Below are 25,978 nucleotides of genomic sequence, written 5' to 3'. Positions count from 1 at the left end.
CAAATGCTAACAGCCATAAATGGGGAAATCAACAGTAATACAATAATAGCAGGGGGCTTTAATACCCCACTTAAACAAATGGATGTATCATTCAGACAGAAAATTAATAAGGACCCACAGGCCTTAAATGACACATTGGATCAGATAGACTTAATTGACATATATAGGGCTTTCCATCTGAAAGCAGTAGAATACACATTCTTCTCAAGTGCACATGGAACATTCTCCAGGATAGATCACATCTTGGATCACAAATCAATCCTTAGTATTTTAAGAAAATGAAATTATATCAAGCAGGTTTTCCAACTGCAATGCTATGAAATTAGAAATCATTCTAATAAATTAGAAATCTAATTATTTTATTAGAAATCAATTACAGGGAAAAAACTGTAAAAAACATAAACATGGAGGCTAAACAATACGTTACTAAATAATCAATTGATCACTGAAGAAATTAAAGAGGAAATAAAAAAATACCTAGAGACAAATGACAATGAAAACATGACAATCCAAAACCTATGGGATACAGCAAAAGCAGTTCTAAGAGGGATGTTTATAGCAATACAGTCCTACCTCAAGAAACAGGAAAAATCTCAAATAAACAACCTAACCTTACACCTAAAGCAACTAAAGAAAGAAGAACAAACAAAACCCAAAGTTAGTAGAAGGAAAGAAATCATAAAGATCAGAGCAGAAATGAATGAAATAGAGATGAAGAAAACAATTGAAAACATCAATGAAATTAAAAGCTGGTTGTTTGAGAAGATAAACAAAACTTACAGACCTTTAGCCAGACTCATCAAGGAAAAAAGGGAGAAGACTCAAATCAATAAAATTAGAAATCAATAAGGAGAAGTTACAACTGACACCACAGAAATACAAAGGATCATAAGGGACTACTACAGCAACTATATGCCAACAAAATGGACAACTTAGAAGAAATGGACAAATTCTTAGAAAGGTACAACCTTCCAAGATTGAACCAGGAAGAAATAGAAAATATGAACAGACCAATCACAAGTACTGAAATTGAAACTGTGATTAAAAATCTTCCAACAAACAAAAGTCCAGGACCAGATGGCTTCACAGGCGAATTCTATCAAACATTTAGAGAAGAGCTAACACCTATCCTTCTGAAACTCTTCCAGAAAGCTGCAGAGGAAGGAACACTCCCAAGCTCATTCTACAAGCCCACCATCACCCTGATGCCAAAACCAAAGATATCCCAAAAAGAGAAAATTACAGGCCAATATCACTGATGAATATAGACATAAAAATCCTCAACAAAATACTAGCAAACTGAATCCAATAACACATTAAAAGGATCATACACCTTGATCAAGTGGGTTTTATCCCAGGGATGCAAGGGTTCTTCGGTATCTGAAAATAATCAGTGTGATACACCAACATTAACAAACTGAAGAATAAAAAACATATGATCATCTCAATAGATGCAGAAAAAGCTTTTGACAAAATTCAACACCCATTTATGATAAAAAACTCTCTAGAAAGTGGGCACAGAGGGAACCTCCCTCAACATAATAAAGGCCATATATGACAAACCCACAGCAAGCATCATTCTCAATGGTGAAAAACTGAAAGCATTTCCTCTAAGATCAGGAACAAGACAAGGATGTCCACTCTCGCCACTTTTAGTTAACATAGTTTTGGAAGTCCTAGCTGTGGCAATCAGAAAAGAAAAAGAAATAAAAGGAATCCAAATTGGAAAAGAAGAAGTAAAAGTGTTACTGTTTGCAAGGTGACATGAGACTCTCTCTACACAGAAAGTCCTAAAGATGCTACCAGAAAACTACTAGAGGTCATCAATAAATTCAGTAAAGTTTCAGGATACAAAATTAATGCACAGGGCTTCCCTGGTGGTGCGGTGGTTGGGAGTGCGCCTGCCGATGTGGGGGGCACGGGTTTGTGCCCTGGTCCGGGAGGATCCTACGTGCCGTGGGGCGCCTGGGCCCATGAGCCATGGCCTCTGGGCCTGCACGTCCGGAGCCTGTGCTCTGCGACGGAAGGGGCCACGGCAGTGGGAGGCCAGTGTACCGCAAAAAAAAAAAAAAAAATTAATGCACAGAAATCTCTTGCATCTGTACACTAACAACGAAAGATCAGAAAGAGAAATTAACATTCCCACCCACGGCAATTTACAAATTCAGTGCAATCCCTATCAAATTACCAATAGCATTTTTCACCAAACTGGGACAAAAAATTCTAAAATTTATATCGAAACACAAAAGACCCCAAACAGCCTAAGAAATCCTGAGAAAGAAAAGTTGAGCTGGAGGAATCAGACTCCATGATCAGACTATACTACAAGCCTACAATAATTAAAACAGCATGGTACTGGCACAAAAACAAATATAGATCAATGGAACATGACAGAAAGCCCAGAAATAAACCCACATACATATGGTCAACTAATCTACAACAAAGGAGGCAAGAATTTACAATGGCAAAAAGACATTAATAAATAGTGCTGGGAAAACCGGACAGCTACATGTAAAAGAATGAAATTAGAATACTCCCTAATACCATACACAAAAATAAACTCAAAATGCATTAAAGACCTAAAGGTAAGACTAGATACTATAACTCTTACAGGAAAACATAGGCAGAACACTCTTTGATATAAATCATAGCAATATCTTTTTCAATCCGTCTTTTAGATTAATGACAACAAAAACAAACAAATGGGACCTAATTAAAGTTAAAAGCTTTTGCACAACAAAGCAAGCCATAAACAAAACGAAAAGACAACCCACAGAATGGAAGAAAACATTTGCAAAGGATGCAACTGATAAGGGATTAATCTCCAGAATTTACAAACAGCCCATGCAGCTCAATATCAGAAAAACAAACAAGCCAATCAAAAAATGGGCAGAAGACATAAATAGACATTTCTCCAAAGAAAACCTACAGATTGCCAAGAGGCACATGGCTCTTCTGATGACCCTGGAGGTCCTACAGCTCCTCCCCAGAGGCTCCACACATGTCAGCCCAGTGCCAGACAAGGCTCAGCTAGGATCACTAATTTCTCCCAGGGTGAGTTCATCAGGCCACTGGGGCTGATGAACTATGTGGCTAATGCTAGGGTGGCAACTTTGAAACCAAACACTGGCGCCCTGCTGGCCACAGGAGAGCAATAAGGAGAGACAGAAGGGAAGTAGTGCTGATGGAGACCTAGGTCCCAGTTCATCCTGAGGATGGCTATGGGACCCTTAGCTAAGGCTTAGTGTCCCCTTCATCTGCCTTTCCCCTGCCCTGGTGGTTCTGGTTTTGTCTTTGATGGCATCAATTATAACAAATGACACATGAGGCAGTAAAGCAAAGTGGTTTAGGCAGATGTTTTGGAGGTGCCAGACTGTGTTTGATCATCATGGTACCCCCTTCCTAGCTGTGTGACGTTGGGCAAAGAGCTTAACCTCTCTGAGCCCCTTTACAGTGGGAATAATGGTAGAATCTATTCACGGGGCTGTTTGGAGGGTGAAATGATATAATGTGCAAGATAGGGTTAGCCCAGTGCCTGGCAGTGATACTCCTCCTGTCCTGAGGGGACCTGTGTTGAGCACTTGACATTTGATGAAAGCTCACTCACCTGCATCTGGATCTCACAATCACCCCAGGAGGCAGCCAGTGGTACTGTTTTATTATTCCCATTTTCTAAATGAGAAAACTGAGGCTCAGAGAGGCCAAGATACTTGTCCAAAGATACACAAAATAAATGGCAAAGCCAGAACCTTTAGACCCCAGATTCAGTGCTCTACCACTCCACTGTCTTCTAGGTGCAATGCGTCTTTCAGTCGACCAAGCAGGTTTACATCCCTTTTCTCTCTGCACAATTGAGAAACCCCAATAAAGAGGCAGTGTGAGCCCATTATATAGATGAGAAAATGTAGGGCGGTAACTGGAGTACTCCTCGCCCTCTCACTGGGGAGCCCCAGCCGGGCGCCAGCTGCTTTGGGTTTAAGCCAGAATCCACAGGCCTGTCTGCCCATGGCTGGTTTCTGTTAGGAGGGGGCCCAGCTGATGGTGTTTCCTCCCGAGGGTGTTGGTCAAAGTCTTCATTCCTCTGCCCTCCCTCCCCCTGCCCTTGTTCCTTATTACTGTTCAAGCTGCTGCGTTTAGAACACAAGCAGGGATCTTCTTGGTTCAACATTTCATGGGGTGGAGGGGCAGAGGAGAAGAGATCCTTTTAAAATAACTACTGACCAAAGAAAAGAGGCATTCAGTAAAAGTGACAAGCGTGGCCACAGGATTTCCTAACCCTTCTTGCTTTTTTCCTCCCAGTGGGGAAAGTACCCATTTGTATTTCACTGGCCAGCAACCAAAGAACAGGGTATCTGGGAACCTCCTCCACATCTCCAGCTGCCTGTGGCCAATGCCTACAAGCCCCTGTCAGAGCTGCTTGTTCACTGGGATGCAGCCTCCCCACACCATGAGAAACTGACTCGAGACAAACTTCCTGAACCTGTTGGCTTGGGTCCACTGTGACCCCCTAGTTTGTGAGAAGGTCTGGGTGGGCATTCAGGGTTTCAAGTCAATTCCATAGCGGAGTCCCAGGCTGGACATGGGAGGTCGCTAGCGAGGCTGGTGGGGAGTATTGTGCAGCTAGCCAGGGAACCGTGTCAGCAGATCAGATATTCGTGCTGGCCCACCGGTGGCATGATGCCAGCCACTCCACTTGGCAAATGCCTCCAGGGGGAGATCCCGGCAGGACTTAGCACCAACAGAGCTAAGAGCCACTCAGGATCCAGGCTGACCAGAGACACAGGTACTGGGGCTGGCTCACAACTGGGAAACCACTGGGTTTGGTAGCAGTTCAAAAAAGTGACACACCCAATCCTATAACCTCTGATTTTTGGCCCAATACCAGCCTCGCCTCATACTGCAAAGTGCTGAAGCCAAATCCACCAGGAAGGCAAGCAGGTAACACGTTGCCGTGCACTCACCACGTGCCATGTACTGTGCTCAGCATTGCAGCCGTATTTCATGAAATCCTTACAATAGACTGAGGAGATGGGTACTCTTGAGACCCCTTTTTACAGATGAAGAAGCTGAGGCTCCAAGGGGTCATGTAATTTTCCCAGATCCCACAGCCAGCAAAGAAAGGCTCTAGAGTCTGAGCCAAGCTGCTTGACCAGTTTTCTCTCCACTGTGCCACCCGCAACACTCTGGCATTTTATCTATCAGTTCTTAAGAGAATTACAACTGCTATACTGTATGAAAATAGACTTAGGTGAGGTCACATCATGCGTGAATTCAGAGTCATCTGAGCATTTAGAAGAAAGAGATCAACCAGAATGGTGGGCTGAATCTGGGCACTCCCTGCACTTCATCTCCTCTCCTTTTCCCAAACCCAGGGTGCCAGGGGGCACCACCAAGTCATTTTACAGAGAGAGGACATAGCACAGGTACCTGGGCTCAAAGAGCTCTCTGCTCCCCTGACAGCCCACCTGGTGCTCCGAGGCTGCCCTCCATCCCCCACACCTCCTCCCTGCACTGCACCCAGCTCAGCAGCAGGTGAAAAAGAAAAGAAACCGTCTTACTTCTCAGCTGTGCCTGTGCCATTGGGAAGGGAACTCGGGCGCAGTGTTGCTGGGTCCTCACTCCACCAGAGTTCCAGACTAGCAAGGAGGGCCGCCTCCAAGGGCGGTTCCTAAAGCCCTGGGGATGAAACGTGCCACCAAGTGAGGCAGCTCCACATTCCTGTTTATTCTGGTATCAATAAAAAGGAACTGTTACTATAGTAACGGGTATTGCACTTGGTACTTGGCCACTTCCCTGATGTGGAACACCGTGTCCAGGCCACATGCCGGGGAGGCACAAATAAATACTGATTTTGTCAGACTGTTGAGGAATAAGAACGCGCCAAGCTTTGTTCTGAGCGACGTAGCTCATGTAGAGGCATTTCCCTTGTTTCTAATGGGAGAGTCAGCAAGAATGCATTCTGGTATTTCCCTGATGGAGAGGGAGCCAAGCTTCCTGCCGCAGTGTTCAACTATTCAGGAGAAAATGGCTCAGTGCAAAAGGAGGGGAAACTATGCTGGGTCAGGTCCAGGGCATCCACTTATGGGCCAGAAACTCCATCCATGTTATTTACACGTTACCCTGAACTTCATCTGAACATCAGACAGGAGCCAACAGGACGTTGCACAGGAGAGAGCAGGGCAGTAGAAGCTGACCGGCTCTGGGCCAGGCTGGTCCTCGTGTAATTCCCTGCTTGGCTTGGGCACCAGCCCCTTTGGCAGCCAGTTAACACCCCTGAGCCTTGGTTTCTGTGTTTGTCAAATGTGGAGAACAGGGTGATTGAGAGGAAACACAGATGATATGACATTTGTGAAAGCATGTAGTCAATGCTCAGCAAGTAGGACTCTTCCTACAGAGAGAGCTGGACTCAATGTGATCAGAGGGCAGGGCCCCAGCATGCAGCACTGTGCTTGGCAGAATCTGTGTTCCATAGATCTTGGTTCAATAAGTCAATGTGTGAGTCTGAAAATAAAGAACGTGTGTAGATGCTGAAGGCCAACATGGGTACTTAGAGATAACAAAGGCATTCTCCTAATTTCAGAATCAGTGTTCACCTGAAAATGTGGAAGTGTTTTCTGGCTTTTGCTGTCATTCTTAATCCTCTAGCAAGGAAGCTGGCATCTACCAGTTAAACTTGGCCCTCTTCCCACCTTTACTGCCTCGTGAAGAGTCTTGGTTGGCTGGGAAGTGATTAGGCCCAGGACATACATCAAGTATGAATGCAGGCATTAAAAATGCAATTTTGCTTCTATAAATATATTAGCAAACTGAATTCAACAACACATAAAAAGGACCATACACCATTATCAAGCTGGATTCATTCCAGAGTCACAAGGATGGTTCAACATACACAAATCAATCAATGTGGTACACCATATCAACGAAAGACAAAAACCATATGATCATTTCAATAGATGCAGAAAAAGCATTTGATAAAATTGAACATCCATTCATGGTAAAAACTCTCGCCCAAGTGGGTATAGAGGGAACATATCTCAATAATAAAAGCCACTTATGACAAACCCACAGCCGATATAATACTCAACAGCGAAAAGCTGAAAGCTTTCCCATTAAATTCTGGAACAAGAGAAGGATGCCCACTCTCACCACTTCTATTCAACACAGTATTGGAAGTTCTAGCCATGACACTCTGATGAGAAAAAGAAATAAAAGGTATTCAAATCAGAAGGGAAGAGATAAAATTGTCATTATATGCAGATGACATGATACTCTATATAGAAAACCCTAAATACTCCACACAAAAACTATTAGAACTGATAAATGAATTCATCAAGGTAACAGGATACAAGATTAACATACAGAAACCTGTTGAATTTCTTTATACTAACAATGAAATATCAGAAAGGGAAAGATTAAAAAAATCTAATTTAAAATCACATAAAATAAAAAGAGACCTGGGAACAAACCTAACCAAGGAGGTGAAAGACTTATAGGCTTAGAAATATAAAACATTAATAAAGGGAATCAAGATGATTCAAAGAAATGGAAATATGTCCCATGCTCTTAGATTAGTAGAATTAATATTCTTAAAATGTCCATACTACCCAAAGCGATCTACAGATTTTTTTTTTTCTATTTTTTAGCTGCACTGCATATGAGGGATCTGAGTTCCCTGACCAGGGATTGACCCCGTGCCCCCTGCAGTGGAAGTGCAGAGTCTTAACCACTGGACCACCAGGGAAGTCCAGCAGTCTACAGATTTGATGTGATCCATATCAAATTACCCATGACATTTTTCACAGAACAAGAACAAATAATCCTAAAATGTATATGAAACAGCAAAAGACCCAGAATTGCCAAAACACTCCTGAGGAAAAAGAACAAAGCTGGAGGCATAACTCTCCCAATACTACAAAGCTGCAATAATCAAAACAGCATGGTATTGGCACAAAAACAGACATATGGATCCATGGAACAGAATAGAGAGCCCAGAAATAAACCCACACACCTATGGACAATTAATCTTCAACAAAAGAGGCAAAAATATACAATGGGGAGATGACAGTCTGTTCAGCAAGTGGTGTTGGGATAGCTGGACAGCCGCACGTAAAGCAATGAAGTTAGAACACTCCCTCACACCATGCACAAAAATAAACTCAAGCTTAAAGACTTAAACACAAGACATGACACCATAAAACACCAAAAAACTCACAGAAAAAAACAGACAAAATGTTCTCTGACATAAATTGTAGCAATATTTTCTTAGATTAGTCTCCTGAGGCAAAAGAAAAGCAGAATCAAGATGGCAGAGGAGTAGGACGTGGAGCTCATGTATTCCCACAGATACATCAAATATACATCTACAAGGGCTTCCCTGGCGGTGCAGTGGTTGAGAGTCCGCCTGCCGATGCAGGGGACGCAGGTTCGTGCCCCGGTCCGGGAGGATCCCACATGCCGCGGAGCGGCTGGGCCTGTGAGCCGTGGCCGCTGAGCCTGTGCGTCCGGAGCCTGTACTCCACAACGGGAGAGGCCACGGCAGTGAGAGGCCCGCGTACCAGAAAAAAAAAAAAAAAAACATCTACAAGCGGAATGATTCGCACAGAACATCTACTGAATGCTGGCAGAAGATCTCTGACTTCCGAAAGGGCAAGAAAACCTCTATGTAACCAGGTAGGACAAAAGAAAAAAGAAAGAAAGAAAAAAAAACAGGGAAAGGAATCAGAATGGGACCTGTGCCCCAGGGAGGGAGCTGAGAAGGAGGAAATGTTCCCACACCCTGGGAAGTCCCCTCACCAGCGGGGAGATCAACCTGGATGGAGGGGGAGCCTCGGAGGAGAGCACAGCAACCGGTTTGTGGAAGGCAAGATGGAGAGTGACCTGCACAGATGGTCAGTATCACTGCCCTGCACCCCGCAGCCTGAGACACTTGTCTGCTGCTGTGGGCAGGGTTTGGGTGCTGAAGCTTGGGCTTTGGAGGTCAGACTCAGGGGTTGGCTGCATGGAGACAGCCTGAAGAGGCTGGAGTGTGGAAACTGAGGTTGCACTCGGAAGAAGCCTGGGCCCTCCAGAGAGGCAAGGCATCATGTTGGAGGGCATGTGAGAACAGGGGCAGGACTGCCATAGGAGCTTCTTTCCCTGTGATCACTCTCTCAGGCAACAGGACACTACCTACCTGAGCTCTGGAGGTGGGTGCAAGCTGCCACCACCTGTGTGGTGGGTTCCAGAGGTGGGCATGGCCCTGGCCGCTGCTAAGAGACCTGCAGGTGGGCTCTGGTCACTGTTCCTGCTGTCCTGGGAGGGCACGGGCTGCTGCCACCGCCGCTAGAAGAGCCGGAGTAGGTGCTAGGAGACCCAGAAGCAGGCACTAGTCACTGCCCTTGCCGTCTGGGGAGTGTGCATGGGTGGCAAAGAGGCGTCAACCACTGCCTCTGCTGTCTCAGGAGTGTGTGGGCCATCGTTACTGCTGGGAGACATGGGAGTGGGTGCCAGCTGCTGCCCCTACTGTCCCAGGGGCATGCAGGCCACTGACACCTCTGGGAGACCTGCACACAGGTGCCAATCACCACCTACACCGCCGCTGCACCTACACACCCCATATCAAGGGGATAACAGCCAGCACACACTGAGGAAAGAGGCATCAAGCATCCAAACTAAAAGCAGCCCCTCGATTCCAGACAAGATGGTGGAGTAGAAGGAGTTGAGCTCACCTCCTCTCATGAAAACACCAAAATCACAAAAAACTGCTGAACAACCATTGACAAAAGACTGGAACCTACCAAAACACTTATGTTACATCCAAGGACAAAGAAGCAGCCACAATAAGACAGTAGAAGGGGCACTTCCGTGATATAATGAAATCCCATGCCCATCAGGTGGGCAACCCACAAACTGAAAAATAATTATATTTCAGAGGTTCACCCACAGGAGTGAGAGTTCTGAGCCCCATGTCAGGCTCCCCAGCCTGAGGGTCTGGCATTGGGAAGAGGAGCCCCCAGAGCATTTGGCTTTGAAGGCCAACAGGACTTGAATGCAGGAGCTCCACAGGACTGGGGAAAACACAGACTCCACTCTCGGAGGGCGCACACAAGATTTTATGTGCACTGGGACCCAGCACAAAGCAGTGACTTCACTGGCCCCTGGGCTAGACCTACCTGTGGGTCTTGGAGTGTCTCTTGGGGAGGCGGGGGTTGGCTGTGGCTCACTGTGGGGGCAAGGACACTGGTGGCAGAGGCCAAAGGAATATTAATCAGCATGAGCTCTCCCAGAGGTTGCCATTTTGGCACTGAGACCTGGCCTCACCCAACAACCTGCAGGCTCCAGTGTTGGGATGCCTCAGGCCAAACCACCAGCAGGGGGGTAACACAGCCCCACCCATCAGTAGACAGGCTGCTTAAAGTTGTACTGAGCTCACAGGCACCGCTAAACATACCCTTTGACACAGTCCTGCCCACAAGAGGGACAAGACCCAGCTCCACCCACCAGTGGGCAGGCACCAGTCCCTCCTACCAGGAAGCCTGCAGGAAGCCCCTGCGCCAACCTCACACACCAGGGGCCAGACACCAGCAGCAAGAGGAACTATGATCCTGCAGGCTGGAAAGGAGACCGCAAACGCAGAAAGTTTGACAAAATGAGACAGCAGAGAAATTATATATATAGAGAGAGAGAGGGGGGGAGAGAGAGGGAGAGAGAGGGAGAGAGAGGGAGAGAGGGGTGAGGGAGAGAGAGAGAGAGAGAGAGAGAGACTGCTATATCAAAAGCTCATGGTAAAAAAAAAAAAAAAGCTCATGGTAAGCACAAACCAAAAATCTACAAGAGATACACACACAAAAAAAGAAAAAGCAATCCAAACACAACACTAAAGATAGTCATCAAATCACAAGAGAACAAAAGAGGGAGAAAAAAGACCTACAAAAATAAATCCAGAACAATTAACAAATTGGCTATAAGAACATACATATCGATAATTACCTTAAATGTAAAGGGATTAAATGCTCCAACCAAAAGACGTAGACTAGCGGAATGGATACAAAAACAAAACCTGTGTATATGCTGTCTACAACATACCCACTTCATATCTAGGGACACACACAGACTAAAAGTGAGGGGATGGAAAAAGGTATTCCATGCAAATGGAAATCAAAAGAGAGCTGGAGTAGCAATACTCATATCAGACAAAACAGACTTTAAAATAAAGACTGTTACATGAGACAAGGAAGGACACTACATAACGATCAAGGGATCAATCCAAGAAGAAGATATAACAATTTGTAAACATATATGCACCCAACACAGGAGCACCTCAATATATAAGGCAAATGCTAACAGCCATAAAAGGAGAAATTGACAGTAACACAATAATAGTCAGGGACTTTAATAACCCAGTTACATCAATGAACAGATCATCCAGACAATCAATAAGGACACACAGGCCTTAAATGACACATTAGACCAGATGGACATAATTGATATTTATAGAACATTCCATCCAAAAGGTGAAGAATACACATTCTTCCCAAGTGCACATGGAATGATCTCCAGGATTGATCACATGCTGGGCCACAAAGCAAGTCTCAGTATATTTAAGAAAATTGAACTCATATCAAGCATCTTTTCCAACCACAATGCTTTGAGATTAGAAATCAATTACAGGAAGAAAAACTGTAAAAAACACAAACACATGGAGGCAGAACAACATGCTACTAAACAACCAATGGATCACTGAAGAAATAAAGAGGAAATAAAAAAATACCTAGAGACAAATGAAAATGAAAGCATGATGATCCAAAACCTATGGGAAGCAACAAAATCTGTTCTAAGAGGGAAGTTTATATCAATACAATCTTACCTCAGGAAATAAGAAAAATCTCAAACAAACAACCTAACCTTACACCTAAAGCAACTAAAGAAAGAAGAACAAACAAAACCCAAAGTTAGTAGAAGGAAAGAAATCATAAACATCAGAGCAGAAATAAATGAAATAGAGATAAAGAAAACAATAGAAAAGATCAATGAAACCAAAAGCTGGTTCTTTGAGAAGATAAAGAAAATTGATAAACTTTCAGCCAGACTCATCAAGAAAAAAATCAATAAAATTAGAAATCAATAAGGAGAAGTTACAACTGACACCACAGAAACACAAAGGATCATAAGGGACTACTACAAGCAACTATATGCCAATAAAACGGACAACGTAGAAGAAATGGACAAATTCTTAGAAAGATACAACCTTCCAAGACTGAACCAGGAAGAAATAGAAAATATGAACAGACCAATCACAAGTACTGAACTTGAAACAGTGACTTACAAACTTCCAACAAACAAAATCCAGGACCAGGTGGCTTCATCACAGGCAAATTCTATCAAACATTTAGAGAATAGTTAACACCTATCCTTCTAAAACTCTTCCAAAAAAATTGCAGAGGAACACTCCCAAACTCATTCTATGAGGCCACCATCACCCTGATAGCAAAACCACACAAAGATATCACTGATGAACATACACTCAAGAATCCTCAACAAAATACTAGCAAACCAAATCCAACAACACATTAAAAGGATCATACACCATGATCAAGTGGGATTTATCACAGGGTTGCAAGGATTCTTCAATATCTGAAAATCAATCAGTGTGGTACATACACCACATTAAGAAACTGAAGAATAAAAACCGTATGATCATCTCAATAGATGCAGAAAAAGCTTTTGACAAAATTCAACCCCCATTAAGGATAAAAAAAAAGTTGGAATAGAGGGAAGTTACCTCAACATAATAAAGGCCATATATGACAAACCCACAGCTAACATCCTTCTCATTGGTGGAAAGCTGAAAGCATTTCCTCTAAGGTCAGGAACAAGGCAAGGATGTCCACTGTCACATTTATTCAACATAGTTTTGGAAGTCATAGCCATGGCAATCAGAGAAGAAAAAGAAACAAAAGGAATCCAAATTGGAAAAGAAGAAATAAAATTGCCACTGTTTGCAGATGACATGATACTATTTACTATTTAGAAAATCCTAAAGATGCTACCAGAAAAGTACTAGAGCTCATCAATGAATTTGGTAAAGTTGCAGGGTACAAAATTAATACACAGAAATCTCTTGCATTCCTATACAGTAACAACAAAAGATCAGAAAGCGAAATTAAGGAAACAATCCCATTTACAGTCACATCAAAAAGAATAAAATACCTAGGAATAAAGCTACCTAAGGAGACAAAAGACCTGTACTCTGAAAACTATATGACATTGATGAAAGAAATCAAAGATGACACAAACAGATGGAAGGATATCCTGTGTTTCTGGATTGGAAGACTCAATATTGTCAAAATGACTATACTACCCAAGGCAATCTACAGATTTGGTGCAATCCCTATCAAATTACCAATGGCATTTTTCAGAGAACTAGAACAAAAAATTTGTAAATTTATATGGAAACACAAAAGATCCTGAATAGCATAAGCAATCCTGAGAAAGAAAAATGAAGCTGGAGGAATCAGACTCCCTGACTTCAGACTATACCACAAAGCTACAATTATCAAAATTTTATGGTACTGGCAAAAAATCCAGAAATGTAGATCAGTGGAACAGGACAGAAAGCCCAGAAATAAGCCCCATGCACCTATGGTCAATTAATCTACTTCAAAGGAGGCAAGAATATACAGTGGAGAAAAGACAGTCTCTTCAACAAGTGGTGCTGGGAAAACTGGACAGCAACATGAAAAGAATGAAATTAGAACGTAACACCATACACAAAAATAAATTCAGAATGGATCAAAGACCGAAATGTAAGGCTGGATACTATCAAACTCTTAGAGGAAAACATAGGCAGAACACTCTTTGCCAGAAATCACAGCAATATCATTTTTGATCCACCTCCTGGAGTAATGACAATAAAAACAAAAATAAACAAATGGGACCTAATTAAACTTAAAAGCTTCTGCACAGCAAAGGAAACCATAAACAAAATGAAAAAGACAACCCACAGAATGGGAGAAAATATTTGCGAACAAAGCAACCAACAAGGTATTAGTCTCCAAAATATACAAACAGTTCATGCAGCTCTATGTCAAAAAAACAAACAACCCGATCATAAAATGGGCAGAAGATCTCAGTAGACATTTCTCTGAAAAAGATATACAGATGGCCAAAAAGCACATGAAAAGATGCTCAACATCACTAATTTTTAGAGAAATGCAAATCAAAACTACAATGAGCTATCACTTCACACTGGTCAGAGTGGCCACCATCAAAAAGTCTACAAACAATAAATGCTGGAGAGGGTGTGGAGAAAAGGAAACCCTCCTACACTGTTGGGGGGAATGTAAATTGATACAGCTACTATGGAGAACAGTATGGAGGTTCTTTGAAAGACTAAAAATAGAAATACCATATGATCTAGCAATCCCACTCCTGGGCATACATCCGTAGAAAACCATAATTCAAAAAGATACACGCACCCCAGTGTTCACTGCAGCACTATTTACAGCAGCCGAGACATGGAAACAACCTAAATGTCCATTGACAGAGAAATGGATAAAGAAGATGTGGTACATATAGACAATGGAATACTACTCAGCCATAAAAAAGAATGAAATAATACCATTTGCAGGAACATGGATGGACCTAGAGATTGTCATACTGAGTGAAGTAAGTCAGACACAGAAAGACAAATATATGATACCACTTATATGTGGAATCTAAGAAAAAGGGTACAAACAAACTTATATACAAAACAGAAGTAGAGTCACAAATGTAGAAAACAAACTTATGGTTACCAGGGGATGGGGGTGGGAGGGATAAACTGGGAGCTTGGGATTGACATATACACACTACTATACATAAAATAGATAATTAATAAGAACCTGCTGTACAGCACAGGGAACTCTTCTCAATAGTCTGTGATGGCCTATATGGGAAAAGAATCTAAAAAAAAAAAAGAGTGGATATATGTATATGTATAACTGATTCACTTTGCTGTACACCCGAAAGTAACACAACATTGCAAATCATCTGTACTCCAATAAAAATTAAAAAAAAAAAAAAAAGAGTGAAATGTTGCCATTTGCAGCCACATGGATGGTCCTAGAGATTATCATACTAAGTGAAGTAAGTCAGACAGGGAAAGAGCAGTATTATATTTGGGTTGGCCAAAAAGTTCATTTGGGTTTTTCCTATGATGTTACAGAAAACCCAAATGAGCTTTTTGGGCAACCCAATATTGTTGGGTTAAATGTGGAATCTAAAAAGTAATACAAATGGACTTATTTACATAACAGAAACAGACTCACAGACACAGAAAAGAAAATTATGGTTACCAAAGAATGAGGTGGGGTGGGGGGACAAATTAGGAGTATGGGATTAAAAGATACACACTACTATATTTAAAATGGATAAACAGTAAGGATTTACTGTATAGCACATGGAACTACATTCAATAACTTACAATGGAAAAGAATCTGAAAAAGAATAGATTTATGTGTACATGTATTCAGCCATATTATATATATAACTGAATCACTTTGCTGTACACCTAAAACTAACACAGTATTGTAAATAAACTCTAAAAATGCAGTTTTGATCCTCTTTGGCCTATGTTATTCATTTAACCAACATTTATTGAGTACCTACTGTGTTCCTGGCACTGTTCCCAGTGTAAATGAGACAGTATCCGTGTGCTCAGGTAACCTACTTTCAAGATGGGGTTCAGACAAAAAAATGAGGAGACAGACAAGAAAATGTAGAGCTGCAATGAACACTGTGATGAAAGCAAGACTGGGCAAGGCGCAAGGGAGGGACTGGGAACTTAGGTAGGGTGGACAGTGGGGAGGCGACATTTTAGGGAGGCTGGAATGGTGAGGAGGAGAGCATTCCAGAGAGTGGGAAGAGCTAGTGGAAAGGCCCCAGCGAGGGAAGGAGCTGGGCATGATGGAAGGAGGCCGGTGGGGTGGAGTGCGGGGTATGAGGGAGATAGAAGGAAGAAGGGGCAGGCAGGTCTGCATGACCTGGGAGCTGTGGCCAAGCCCCCCATTCTGGAGCCACTTCAATTTGCAGGGTCCCAAATCCTGAGTTGTTTCTCCTTCCTAATTGTTTCTCTTAACGTACTTTGAATGGTGCCTCCCGCAGCTCCCCATCCTGCTGTGGCTTAACTTCACTGAATTCTGATGGTGGAAGACCGCAACCAAATTCTTGTCAAGCACTCTTCACTGCCTCTGGTCCCCACCCACGTGTTGTCCTGCTGTGCAAATGACTAGTACTTGGGGCATGTCCCAGGGCCCACAGTGGCTTGTCTGAACCAATCCCAGTGTCCTCTGACAGGTGGAGGAACAAGACGGATCCTTGGGCGGGAGCACTCAGCTCACCGCCTGAGGCAGACAGACCCCACAGTCGCTCTCACTCCAGAGAAGCAGACTCTCAGTCCTCATACCAGCCACGTCCTCCATCCCCACTTTGTGTTCCCTTTCTTGGAAGATTCTGATGGCAGCCCCAGAGCAATTGAGAGCCAAGGAGAGCTGGGCAGGAACCCCGCAAGGTTGGGTGCCATTTTCCCCAGGCTGCTGGGACTCACTGTACTTCTTCCACTAAAGCTCTTCTCATGGTCCAACCTGTGCACAAACCCACCAGCCTCACCCACCAGACCGCCAGCCTGAGGGCCGGGGCCTCACCTTATTCCTCTTAGCATTCCTGTCCCGGTAGCAAGGTGCTCAATTACTAGTATTGACTTGCAGACACCAAAGATGTTGATGTCCCTGAGCTTGTGACAGCACCATCTTGCTGTGTCTGTGCACGTGTGTGAGCAAGTGTGTGTGCGTGTAACTGTATATGAGGTCAAGCCACCATTTCTCAAGCCATACCCCGTCGGTAAGAAATTATGCTACGGCCCATAATGGGATGCCATCAATAGCACATCTATTTATTACCCTAAAAAGATGTCTTCTACATGTTTGGTGAAAAATCAAAGAGCAAAATCATATGTAGTCTGATTCCTCTACCCTTTTTTTCCAAGATAAAAAAGTTAGCATATGCATAGAGAACCAATCTGGAGGCGTATACACTGAACTGTTAACGGAAGTCAGTTCTAGACCAACGTATCTCAAATGTCATTACCAGCCTTCAGTCGGAATGAGGGTTAAAATGGAATTACTGGGTCATGTTTCTGGATCACTGTATTAGAATCTATGAGGGAGGGGCCTAGGAGTCTGGAATTTTAACATGTCCCCAGGGGATCTGCTTACATTTAGGAGTCTGAGCACCACTGTTCTACAGCAGAACATTACCGGCCTTTATCCTTTGTCCCAATATTTCTGTAACGTTTGTAGCTTAAAAAAAAAAAAAAAGCATACATTTCTTTTGTTATCAGAACAAAACAATAAAGGTGAAAAATATGGGAAAGAGCAACCTTTGCCAACCAACCATAGTTAAAAGTCACATCTGGTTCAGTCATGTACATTTTGCATATTGGAAAATAGAGGCCTTTTGGTCAAATGAGGCTTTTAAGAGTTTACTCCAGGTAATGGCCAAATTCAACCCCAGTTCCTGCCTCCTGCCTTGGTCTGTGTGGCTTTTGACGGAGGCCCTCCCATTCTCCCATAAGGAAGGACTCTGGACTGCAGGGGCCTGAGGATCCGAATTTTTGCTCAGCCCCTGGAGGAATGAAAGGGGATCCTGGAGGCTGAGCACACCTGTCCCACACTCCCCTCCTTGTCCCTCTGAAGTTCGTTTTCTTGGGAGCTAGAGGAGCTAAAAAGAAGGGGGTAGTGAAGACCAGGAGAGGCATTCCTGTGTGGAAGCTGAGGAATTTTCCTGTAGCTATAGTGGGCTAGGGCTGCAGCTTGCATTAAAAAACTCCAAAAACCTCTTTTCCTTTAATTTTTGCTCCCCCTTTCTCCCAGCTGACAGGCACCTGCAGCAGCTTATCTGGGCCTACAAACATCAGACAAGAAGTTTCCATGGCAACTCCAAACTTCCTCCTCAGCCCTGTATTCAGTCTAAATCTCCAAGGCCCCTTTTCAAGGCCTCAATGAGGTTTCTGAGAAGCCACCCACAAAATAGCCTTAGGATCCAACCTTCCCCCACCCCCAACATGCTCTTTTCAAAGGACATGGCAGGAGAAGCTGTACTGGCAAGAAAACTTGTCATGGGATCCGTGGAGAGATTATGAAAGGAATGAGCGTTGCCTTTACAACGAGTTTGAACCAGGAAGAATTTACCCGGTGGAGGGATTTCAAGCATGGAAACAGGAAAGTGCAAGGGAGTGGGGAAGAACCAAGAGTCTTATTTCAGAAAGCTGGCTCTCAACTCTGCTGCAGTCAGGCATGGTTAATCTGGTCTCTTAGCTGCAGAAGGACCCTGGGGTGCCCCCAACCTCCAGCATATTTTAATTCACTTGTAGCTAGACAAAATATGGACAGTAGGTCGAGGCACGGGGAAAGGGATGTGAGTATGTGAGTGGGTGTGTGTAGAGGGGAACCTGGGCAGACCATGGCTTGTCAAGCCAAGCAAACTTCCATAATGCCTGGCAGTGGGGTTGCCAAATGTAGCTAACAAAAATGCAGCATGTCCCTGCATGTAAATCAATGAAGTTAGAACACGCCCTCACACCATGCACAAAAATAAACTCAAAATGGCTTAAAGACTTAAACATAAGACATGACACCGTAAAACTCCTAGAAGAGAGCATACGCAAAACATTCTCTGACACAAATCGTACCAATGTTTTCTTAGGTCAGTCTCGCAAAGCAATAGAAATAAAGACAAAACTAAACAAATGAGGGACCTAATTAAACTTCAAAGCTTTTGCACAGCAAAGGAAACCATAAAAAAAGGGAAAGACAACCTACAGAATGGGAGAAAATATTTGCCAGTGATGCAGCTGTCAAAGGCTTAATCTCCAAAATATACGAACAGCTCATACAACAACAAAATAAACAACCCAGTTGAAAAATGGGCAGAAGATCTAAGACATTTCTCCAAAGAAGACATACAGAGGGCCAGTAGGCACATGAAAAGATGTGCAACGTCACTAATTATTAGAGAAATGCAAATCAAATCTACAATGAGGTATCACCTCACACTGGTCAGAATGGCCATCATCAAAAAGCCTACAAATAACAAATGCTGGAGAGGGTGTGGAGAAAAGGGAACCCTCTTGCACTGTTGGTGGGAATGTAAGTTGGTGCAGCTACTATGGAAAATAGTATGGAGGTTCCTCAGGAAACTAAAAATAGAATACCATATGATTCAGCAATCCCACTCCTGGGCATATATCCAAACAAAACTATAATTCAAAAAGATACATGTATCCCTATGTTCATAGCAGCACTGTTCACAGTAGCCAGGGCCTGGAAACAACCTAAATGTCCATCAACAGATGAATGGATAAAGAAGATGTGGTACATATATACAATGGAATACTACTTAGCCATAAAAAGAACAAAATAATGCCATTTGCAGCAACACGGATGCAACTAGAGATGATCATACTAAGTGAAGTAAGTCAGAAAGAGAAAGACAAATACCATATGATATCACTTATATGTGGAACCTAAAATATGACACAAATGAACCTATCTACAAAACAGAAACAGACTCACAGACATAGAGAACAGACTTGTGGTTGCCAAGTGGGAGGGGTGGAGAGGGAGGGATGGACTGGTAGTTTGGGGTTAGTAGATGCAAACTATTACATACAGAATGGATAAACAAGGTCCTACTGTATAGTACAGGGAACTATATCCAATCTCCTGGGATAAACCATAATGGAAAAGAATATAAAAAAGAGTGTATATATGGGTAAAAAAAAAGAAAAAAAATCAGCATGTCCAGTTAAATTTGAACTTCAGATAAGCAACGAATAGTTTTTTAGCATAAGCATACCCATATAATATTTGAGACACACTTACACTAAAATAATATTCATTGTGTATCTGAGATTCAAATTTAACTATTTTATCTGGCATCCCTACTTGGCAGGCAGCAATGGAAGCTATGACCACCCTTCTGGGTGCAGAGAAGCACAGTTGCTGATGCCCACAGGCACCTGGGGAGGTGTCCCTCAGTCCATGCTGCAGAGAGATGCTTCCCTCCCTAGCAAGAACCTGGGCTGAGCTCCAGGTAGGAAACGAGCCTCAGGTGGACCTTTACTACAGCACTGCATAGCTTACCAGGCATGGCCAAGCATGAGTTATTCCCCAGAGGTGACCCTTCCATCTCAGTGGTTAAGAACATGGGCTCTGGTGTCAACCCAGATACCGATCCTGGCTCCACTGTTGGGTAGCTAGGTGACCTTCAACTTCCTGTTTCCTCGTCTCTAAAATGGGGCATTCTTTTGAGGAATAAAGGAGGTATGACATGGGAAGCCCTTCACACAGTGCCTGCCACAGCATCAGTGTTCCAAAGTGGTAGCTGTTATCTCAGTAACCCATTTAAAAACAGTAAGATTTTTATGCAAGTGAAAAAAAATGGGATTAAAAATTAGAGTCAGTACAATCTCAGCAATGTGAACCACACAACCCCACACAAGTCTCGCACAGCAAAACTGGAAGGAGCCCTCCCCCGATATTACCAGTGGCTGCTCACAGTTAGTGTGATTACGGGTAAGGCTTCCCCCTCTTCAGTCTCCATTTTCCAGAACATTCATGATGAACATGTATTACTTTAATACTAAGAAATTATTTTAAAATAACTTGGAATGAAAAATTTTCTCGAAGCATTATATTACTTGGTACATGCTTCCAGGCTATTGTAAACGAACATGGCTGCCGTCTTGGGTTTGATTCTATAATCCCATCCTTGGGGGCTTCTAAAAGAAGGAGGCTCTTGCCTCTTTCAATAAATGGCCCAGCTGGCTCCTCACGCCACTCTTACTTCTTGCTCTTCCTTGTGTGAGACAGCCAGAGTAGTGGCTGCAGAGGCACATGGCCCTGGGTTTGGATCTCAGCTCCACCCTTGACTGGCTGTGTGACCTTAGACAAGTCAAGTTACCTTCTGAGGCTCCGTTTCCTCATGTTTTAAAATAGAGGTTAATAGTACTTACCTCCCTGAGAGGAGGGACTTATCGATTTAATTTATTAGCACATCCCTGTGCCTCGCATAGGGCTTGGTGCATAATAGTGGTCAACAAATATTGGTTAAATGAATAAATGAATGAAGTTGATGAGAAGACAGATCTACAGTATTTGTCAGAGAGCGTGGCAATAGCTAGTGACCAGCAATCATTTGCCATTATTACTATTCTCAGAAGACGGGCAGACTTCGCATAGATGGACCAAAGTTTGAATGTGCTTTCTACATGTTAGTGGGATAGAAGAGTTCCTGTAGCAGGACCATGGGCATGCTGCTTAAGCTCTCTGAGCCTCAGTGTCCTCATCTATGAAATGGGGATGACAATCAGCAGTGACTTTGAAGGACTGGGAAGACTGAGTCAGTAGCACAGTGCAAGCGGTCCCTCCATGAGGCCCCAGTAACCAGCCTCTGCTGCCTTCCTGACTTACAGCTGTGTGTGGTACAGTTGCCGGGCAAGCATGTGGCCCCTGGAACGACTCTGGTATGTCTGCTATTCTGGCTGTGTTGCGAGTGGAAAATGTGACTGTTTGAGGGAGCCTCACAGCTGCAGTTCCAGGTTAGAGGGAACACAGGATCTTCAGGTTAGAGATCCCCTATTCTCATCTCAGTGAGAAGAAAGGAACTGGATAGGGACACCTAGGAAGAGTGTTTTGTAGGGACATTTCTGGAGCTGAGGTTTGAAATCAGCCTCTCGAATTATCGAGCTCCTCGCTTCCTGCCTGCCCTGGCTCAGCCAGCTCCAGGAAGGCGCCGCCAGTCCTGAAGTCTTGCCTAGACCGTGCTTTTGGACTTAGAGAACCGTTGTTTCAAAGCTCCCAAGCAGTAACTCCGCGGCGGGATCTCCCCGGGGCGGGGCCAACCTAAGGAAGAAACGCCAATCGGTCCCAGAGCCGACTACGTGCGGGCGGCGGGCGAGCGCCGCTCCTGCAGGTCCGCGGCCAGCGGCTCCGGCTCGCCTAGCGCTTTCGGCTGCAGGGGTCAGTGGGCAGGACTACCGGGTGGGGTAGGTTCCTTGCCCAAGGCAGAGGTTAGCTTGCCTCGGGAGCCCAAGGCCCTTGACGTTTTCTAATCACACACCCCCAGCTGTCAGGGAGCCGGCAGGAGACCGCTTTTCACCCCCTCTGAACGTCTCTCTCCAAGCACAGAGTCCGGAAGGAAACACCCCAGATGCTTACTGCGGGCATGATTTTTCTTCTTTCTACATCCCTGTACGTGCCAAATTATTTTCACACTGGCCCTATATTACTTTTGTTTCATTTTCCTAAATAAACAAACTATTGTCCAGAGTAGAAAAGTAGTATGTGCTTACTGCAAATGAGTAAAAAGACAAATTAAAAAAACACTTATCCAACTCGCATCCTCGAAAACAATCACCAGGTGTTTCTTTCCAAATCGTTTTCTCCTTAAATGCATACCTATAGAAAACCCGTTCCTCACCTTCCTGTAACTTGTTCCCCCCTCGCCCTTTCCCCTCACTGGACATTGGAAGTCCTTCACCAGTGGGCTTGCGCTTCTTTACGCCCCACCGCGCGCTACCAGTCTTACCCATGTCCGTTCTCCCACGCCTACCAATGCCTCCTTCCCCCACTTTGTGTGAGTCTCTGCTTAAGGGGCTGGCCAGGAGGTGGAAGCTTGTGGGACTTTTGTAGTCAGGGAACACTGAGTGTGCGTATGTGCGCGCGCACCGCAAGTGCATACAAAGGAATGAAGCAATATATCTAATAAGGGTAGATCCCCAAAAGGACGAATGTAGGAAGGAAAGAAGGAATGAAAGTAAGGAAAGAAGAAAAAAAGTAATTAAAAAGAATGAAAGAACGGAGGATGGAAGGAAAGGAAAGGAGGAAAGCAGACCAGTAAAGAAGGACCGAGGCGCCCTGCTAGCCAGGGGCTGAGGGCAGTGCTCCCGCCATGCCCTCCTCGCGCTCTCCCGGAGGCGGGGGGCCGGGTAGACTTGCCCCCACTTACCGGACCTGAGCAGCACGGCCCGGTAGAGGCCGGTGGCCTCGCTGGGCCCCCGGACCCGCTCGCTCAGCCTCTGCGCCATGCGCCGGTGCACGGGTCTGCGGAGCCGGCACTGCAGGCTGGGAGCGCACCGCGGAGTGCAGTCCCGGGTCGGAGCGCCTCCGTGACGGTGACGCTGCCCGAGAACCAAACCCCGCCGCGGATCAGGTTACAGTGGCTGCCAGAGGGCCAGGCCCAGAGGCGCCCGCGGGGGAGGGACAGGGGCAGGGACCAGGTAGGTATCCCTGCCCAGGCAGCAGACTGGGCGCGGGTAAGCGTCTGGCATGAGGACTCCTAGCTTCAGGGTTCCAGGGCCAAGGTGAGAACCCGGTGTCCTGATTTCCAGCCTCGGTCTCCTACCTACTCTTCTCTATTTCCCTGGCCGCTGGCCTTGTTGAATGCTACAAGCGGGTGTGGGGTTCTGAAGTGCCACCCCTGGGATCAGGTCCAGCGCCACTAATTAATAGCTGTGTGACCCTACGATTTAGTTATCTATTCTCACAGAGCCTCAGTTTTCTCATCTGTAAAATGGGGATAACCATGGTACTCATCTCTCAGGTATGAGGGTAACCAACACATTATCTCTATCTCTAAGCACAGTGGCTAGCACAGAACACTATATATTGGTATTTTTTTGAAAAGTGTTCCAAGGCATCCTGTGGTGGGTGACACTGAGAAGTGGGGGCTTTGCTGGGGGAAGAAAGTTAGGATGGGAAGCCCGTGGGATTCCACAAGACTGATTTCTCTGGCTTTGTGAAATTCCTTTAACATCCAGAAATGGGAGGACCAACCAAGAGTCTAAAGGTGGAGGGGCAAAGGCAAGCAGATAGTTTGGAAAATATAAGAGAACAACAACTTTGATTATCTACCCTGTGTCTGGTGCTAAGTTTCTTCTAAAACAAAAACTAATGTTCATGTGCTTTATGTCCTATTTTGTTTCATCTTCACAATCCTATGAATTAGGGCCTATTAGTTTTCCAATTTACAGAAGAGGAAACAGGCTCAGAGAGGTTAAGCAGTTTATCTGAGGTCACACAGTGTGGCGCTGTCATACAAACTCAGATGGTCTGACCTCAGAAATGGGCCACCCTGTTGCCGCTCCGTTATCTTATTTACTCTTCACGAAAACACTGAAAGGTAAGTATGTTAACATGAATGTAGGAATCCCATCCAAGATACCACCTTAGAGATGATGTAGTTGAGACTCAGGGAGGTGAGGTGGCTTGCTCATGCTCAAAGAGCTAGTTGGAGGAATCAACATCCAGTTCAGTTCTCCACCCACAAAACCAATGCCCCTGAAATCTATAGACTGCTCTCCACACACACCGTCGCCGCCCCCCGGAGCTGTCCAGGGTACTGGATGGCCTCTGTTTAAGGCTGTGTCTGTGGATCAGTCTTGAGCTGGCTGCCGGGGCCTTGGCCACACAGTACCACCTCCCTCTGCCTCTGTGTCCTCTCCAGCCTTGGTGCCACCTAGGCCAGCTGCCAACCAAGTTGTCTCTGGCTCTCCCTTGAGCACTGCCCAGGCCCAGCTTCTGCTCTGACTCAGAGGTCCCTGTCATCACACAGAATCCCAAGGACCAAAGTGACACACTTTGATCTTTGGATACCTCAGTCATTGGCCAGACTGATCATGTTTCTTATCAACAACCAGCCACCACGAGTGCCAGGCACCATGCCAGACATTTGGCATTCACTATCTCATATCCATTCTTCAAAGGATGAAATTATATCTAATGTACCATTCATCTCATTTAACCCACTCTTTGATCAAGCATGGTTATGCCCCTTCTAGAGATGAGGGAAATAAGGCTCAAGTGACTTGCCCAAGATCACATAACTAGTTAGTAGTGGAGAAGGAATTTGAACCCAGATGGTGCCAAAGCTTTTACTGCAGGAGGAAAACCAAGCCAGCTATTGAACAAGGTGCGGGTTTAGGAAAATTATGACTGAGGAATGTGCTTTGACAGAGCATTACCAAAAGATTAACTCTGGTTGCATCCCCAAGGAATTCTAGGCGGGTCTGACTTACCTGATCCATTTAGTCTCTGCTTCTCATTTTCATTATGAAATATGGCCCCAGGAGAGTATTCTTTCTGTGAACAGAAAGAAAGTAGGTGGAGGTGAGGACCCTCTGTTCCTTGCCAGGGGGAGGAGTGAAGAGATATTCAGAGTGACCCTGGCCAGGGTCAAAGTCCTCTCCAGAGAAACAAAGTACTATAGTCCTTGGAGTGTGAGTGTGTGAGTGTGTGTGTGTGTGTGTGTGTGTGTGTGTGAGTGTGTGTGTGTGTGTGCATCATTTGTGAGGCTCATGCTCTTTTTTTAAAATGACTATTTTTTAGAACAGTTTTAGATTTAGAGAAAAATCGAGAAGATAGTAGAGTTCCTTATACTCTGCATCCAACTTCTGTTATTTCTCTCTTATTAAAATCCTACATATATGTAGATGTACATGTACACAGTATGGCATATCTTTTCTAATTAAACTAATTATTAAACTGTTAACTAATTATTAACTAATAACATTATTATTATTTTTGAATTCCCCCCAATTCATGATGGAAATCACTTTATTGAGTCTGACTGGGTGTGAGGATGCCTATTTTTTTTTTTTTTACTTTTATTGGCGTATAGTTGATTTACAATCTTGTGTTAGTTTCAGGTGTACAGCAAAGTGAGTCAGTTATACATATACGTATATCCACTCCTTTTTAGATTCTTTTCCCAATTACAGAATATTGAGTAGAGTTCCCTGTGCTATACAGAAGGTCCTCATTAGTTATCTATTTTTATATATAGTAGTGTATATATGTCAATCCCAATCTCCCAATTTATCCCACCCCTGCTTACCTCCTGGTAACCATAAGTTTGTTTTCTACATCTGTAACTCTTTCTGTTTTGTAGATAAGTTCATTTG

At 44.2% G+C, this 25,978-nt stretch overlaps 1 protein-coding gene across 2 annotated transcripts in view; it reads right to left on the bottom strand.

Annotated features, from left to right (window-relative positions):
- The window catches only part of FAM107A (family with sequence similarity 107 member A), a gene marked incomplete at its 5' end in the record, with an annotated part of 77,242 nt that overhangs the window by 10,911 nt on the left and 40,353 nt on the right, over positions 1 to 25,978 (bottom strand). The window contains one exon of one of the 2 annotated variants that reach the window (XM_082847538.1): positions 25,094 to 25,157. In XM_082847538.1, the coding sequence (XP_082703664.1) occupies positions 25,094 to 25,157 (64 nt within the window). Of the gene's footprint in view, positions 1 to 23,025; positions 23,105 to 25,093; positions 25,158 to 25,978 lie in introns of those variants that run through there. The other variant, XM_082847537.1, reaches the window with a different exon arrangement.

Source organism: Leucopleurus acutus (assembly GCF_964270905.1).
Source record: "Leucopleurus acutus genome assembly, chromosome: 10".
Taxonomy (NCBI): domain Eukaryota; kingdom Metazoa; phylum Chordata; class Mammalia; order Artiodactyla; family Delphinidae; genus Leucopleurus; species Leucopleurus acutus.
Note: the sequence above shows the minus strand (reverse complement) of the source record. Positions and strands in the feature narration are given on the sequence as shown.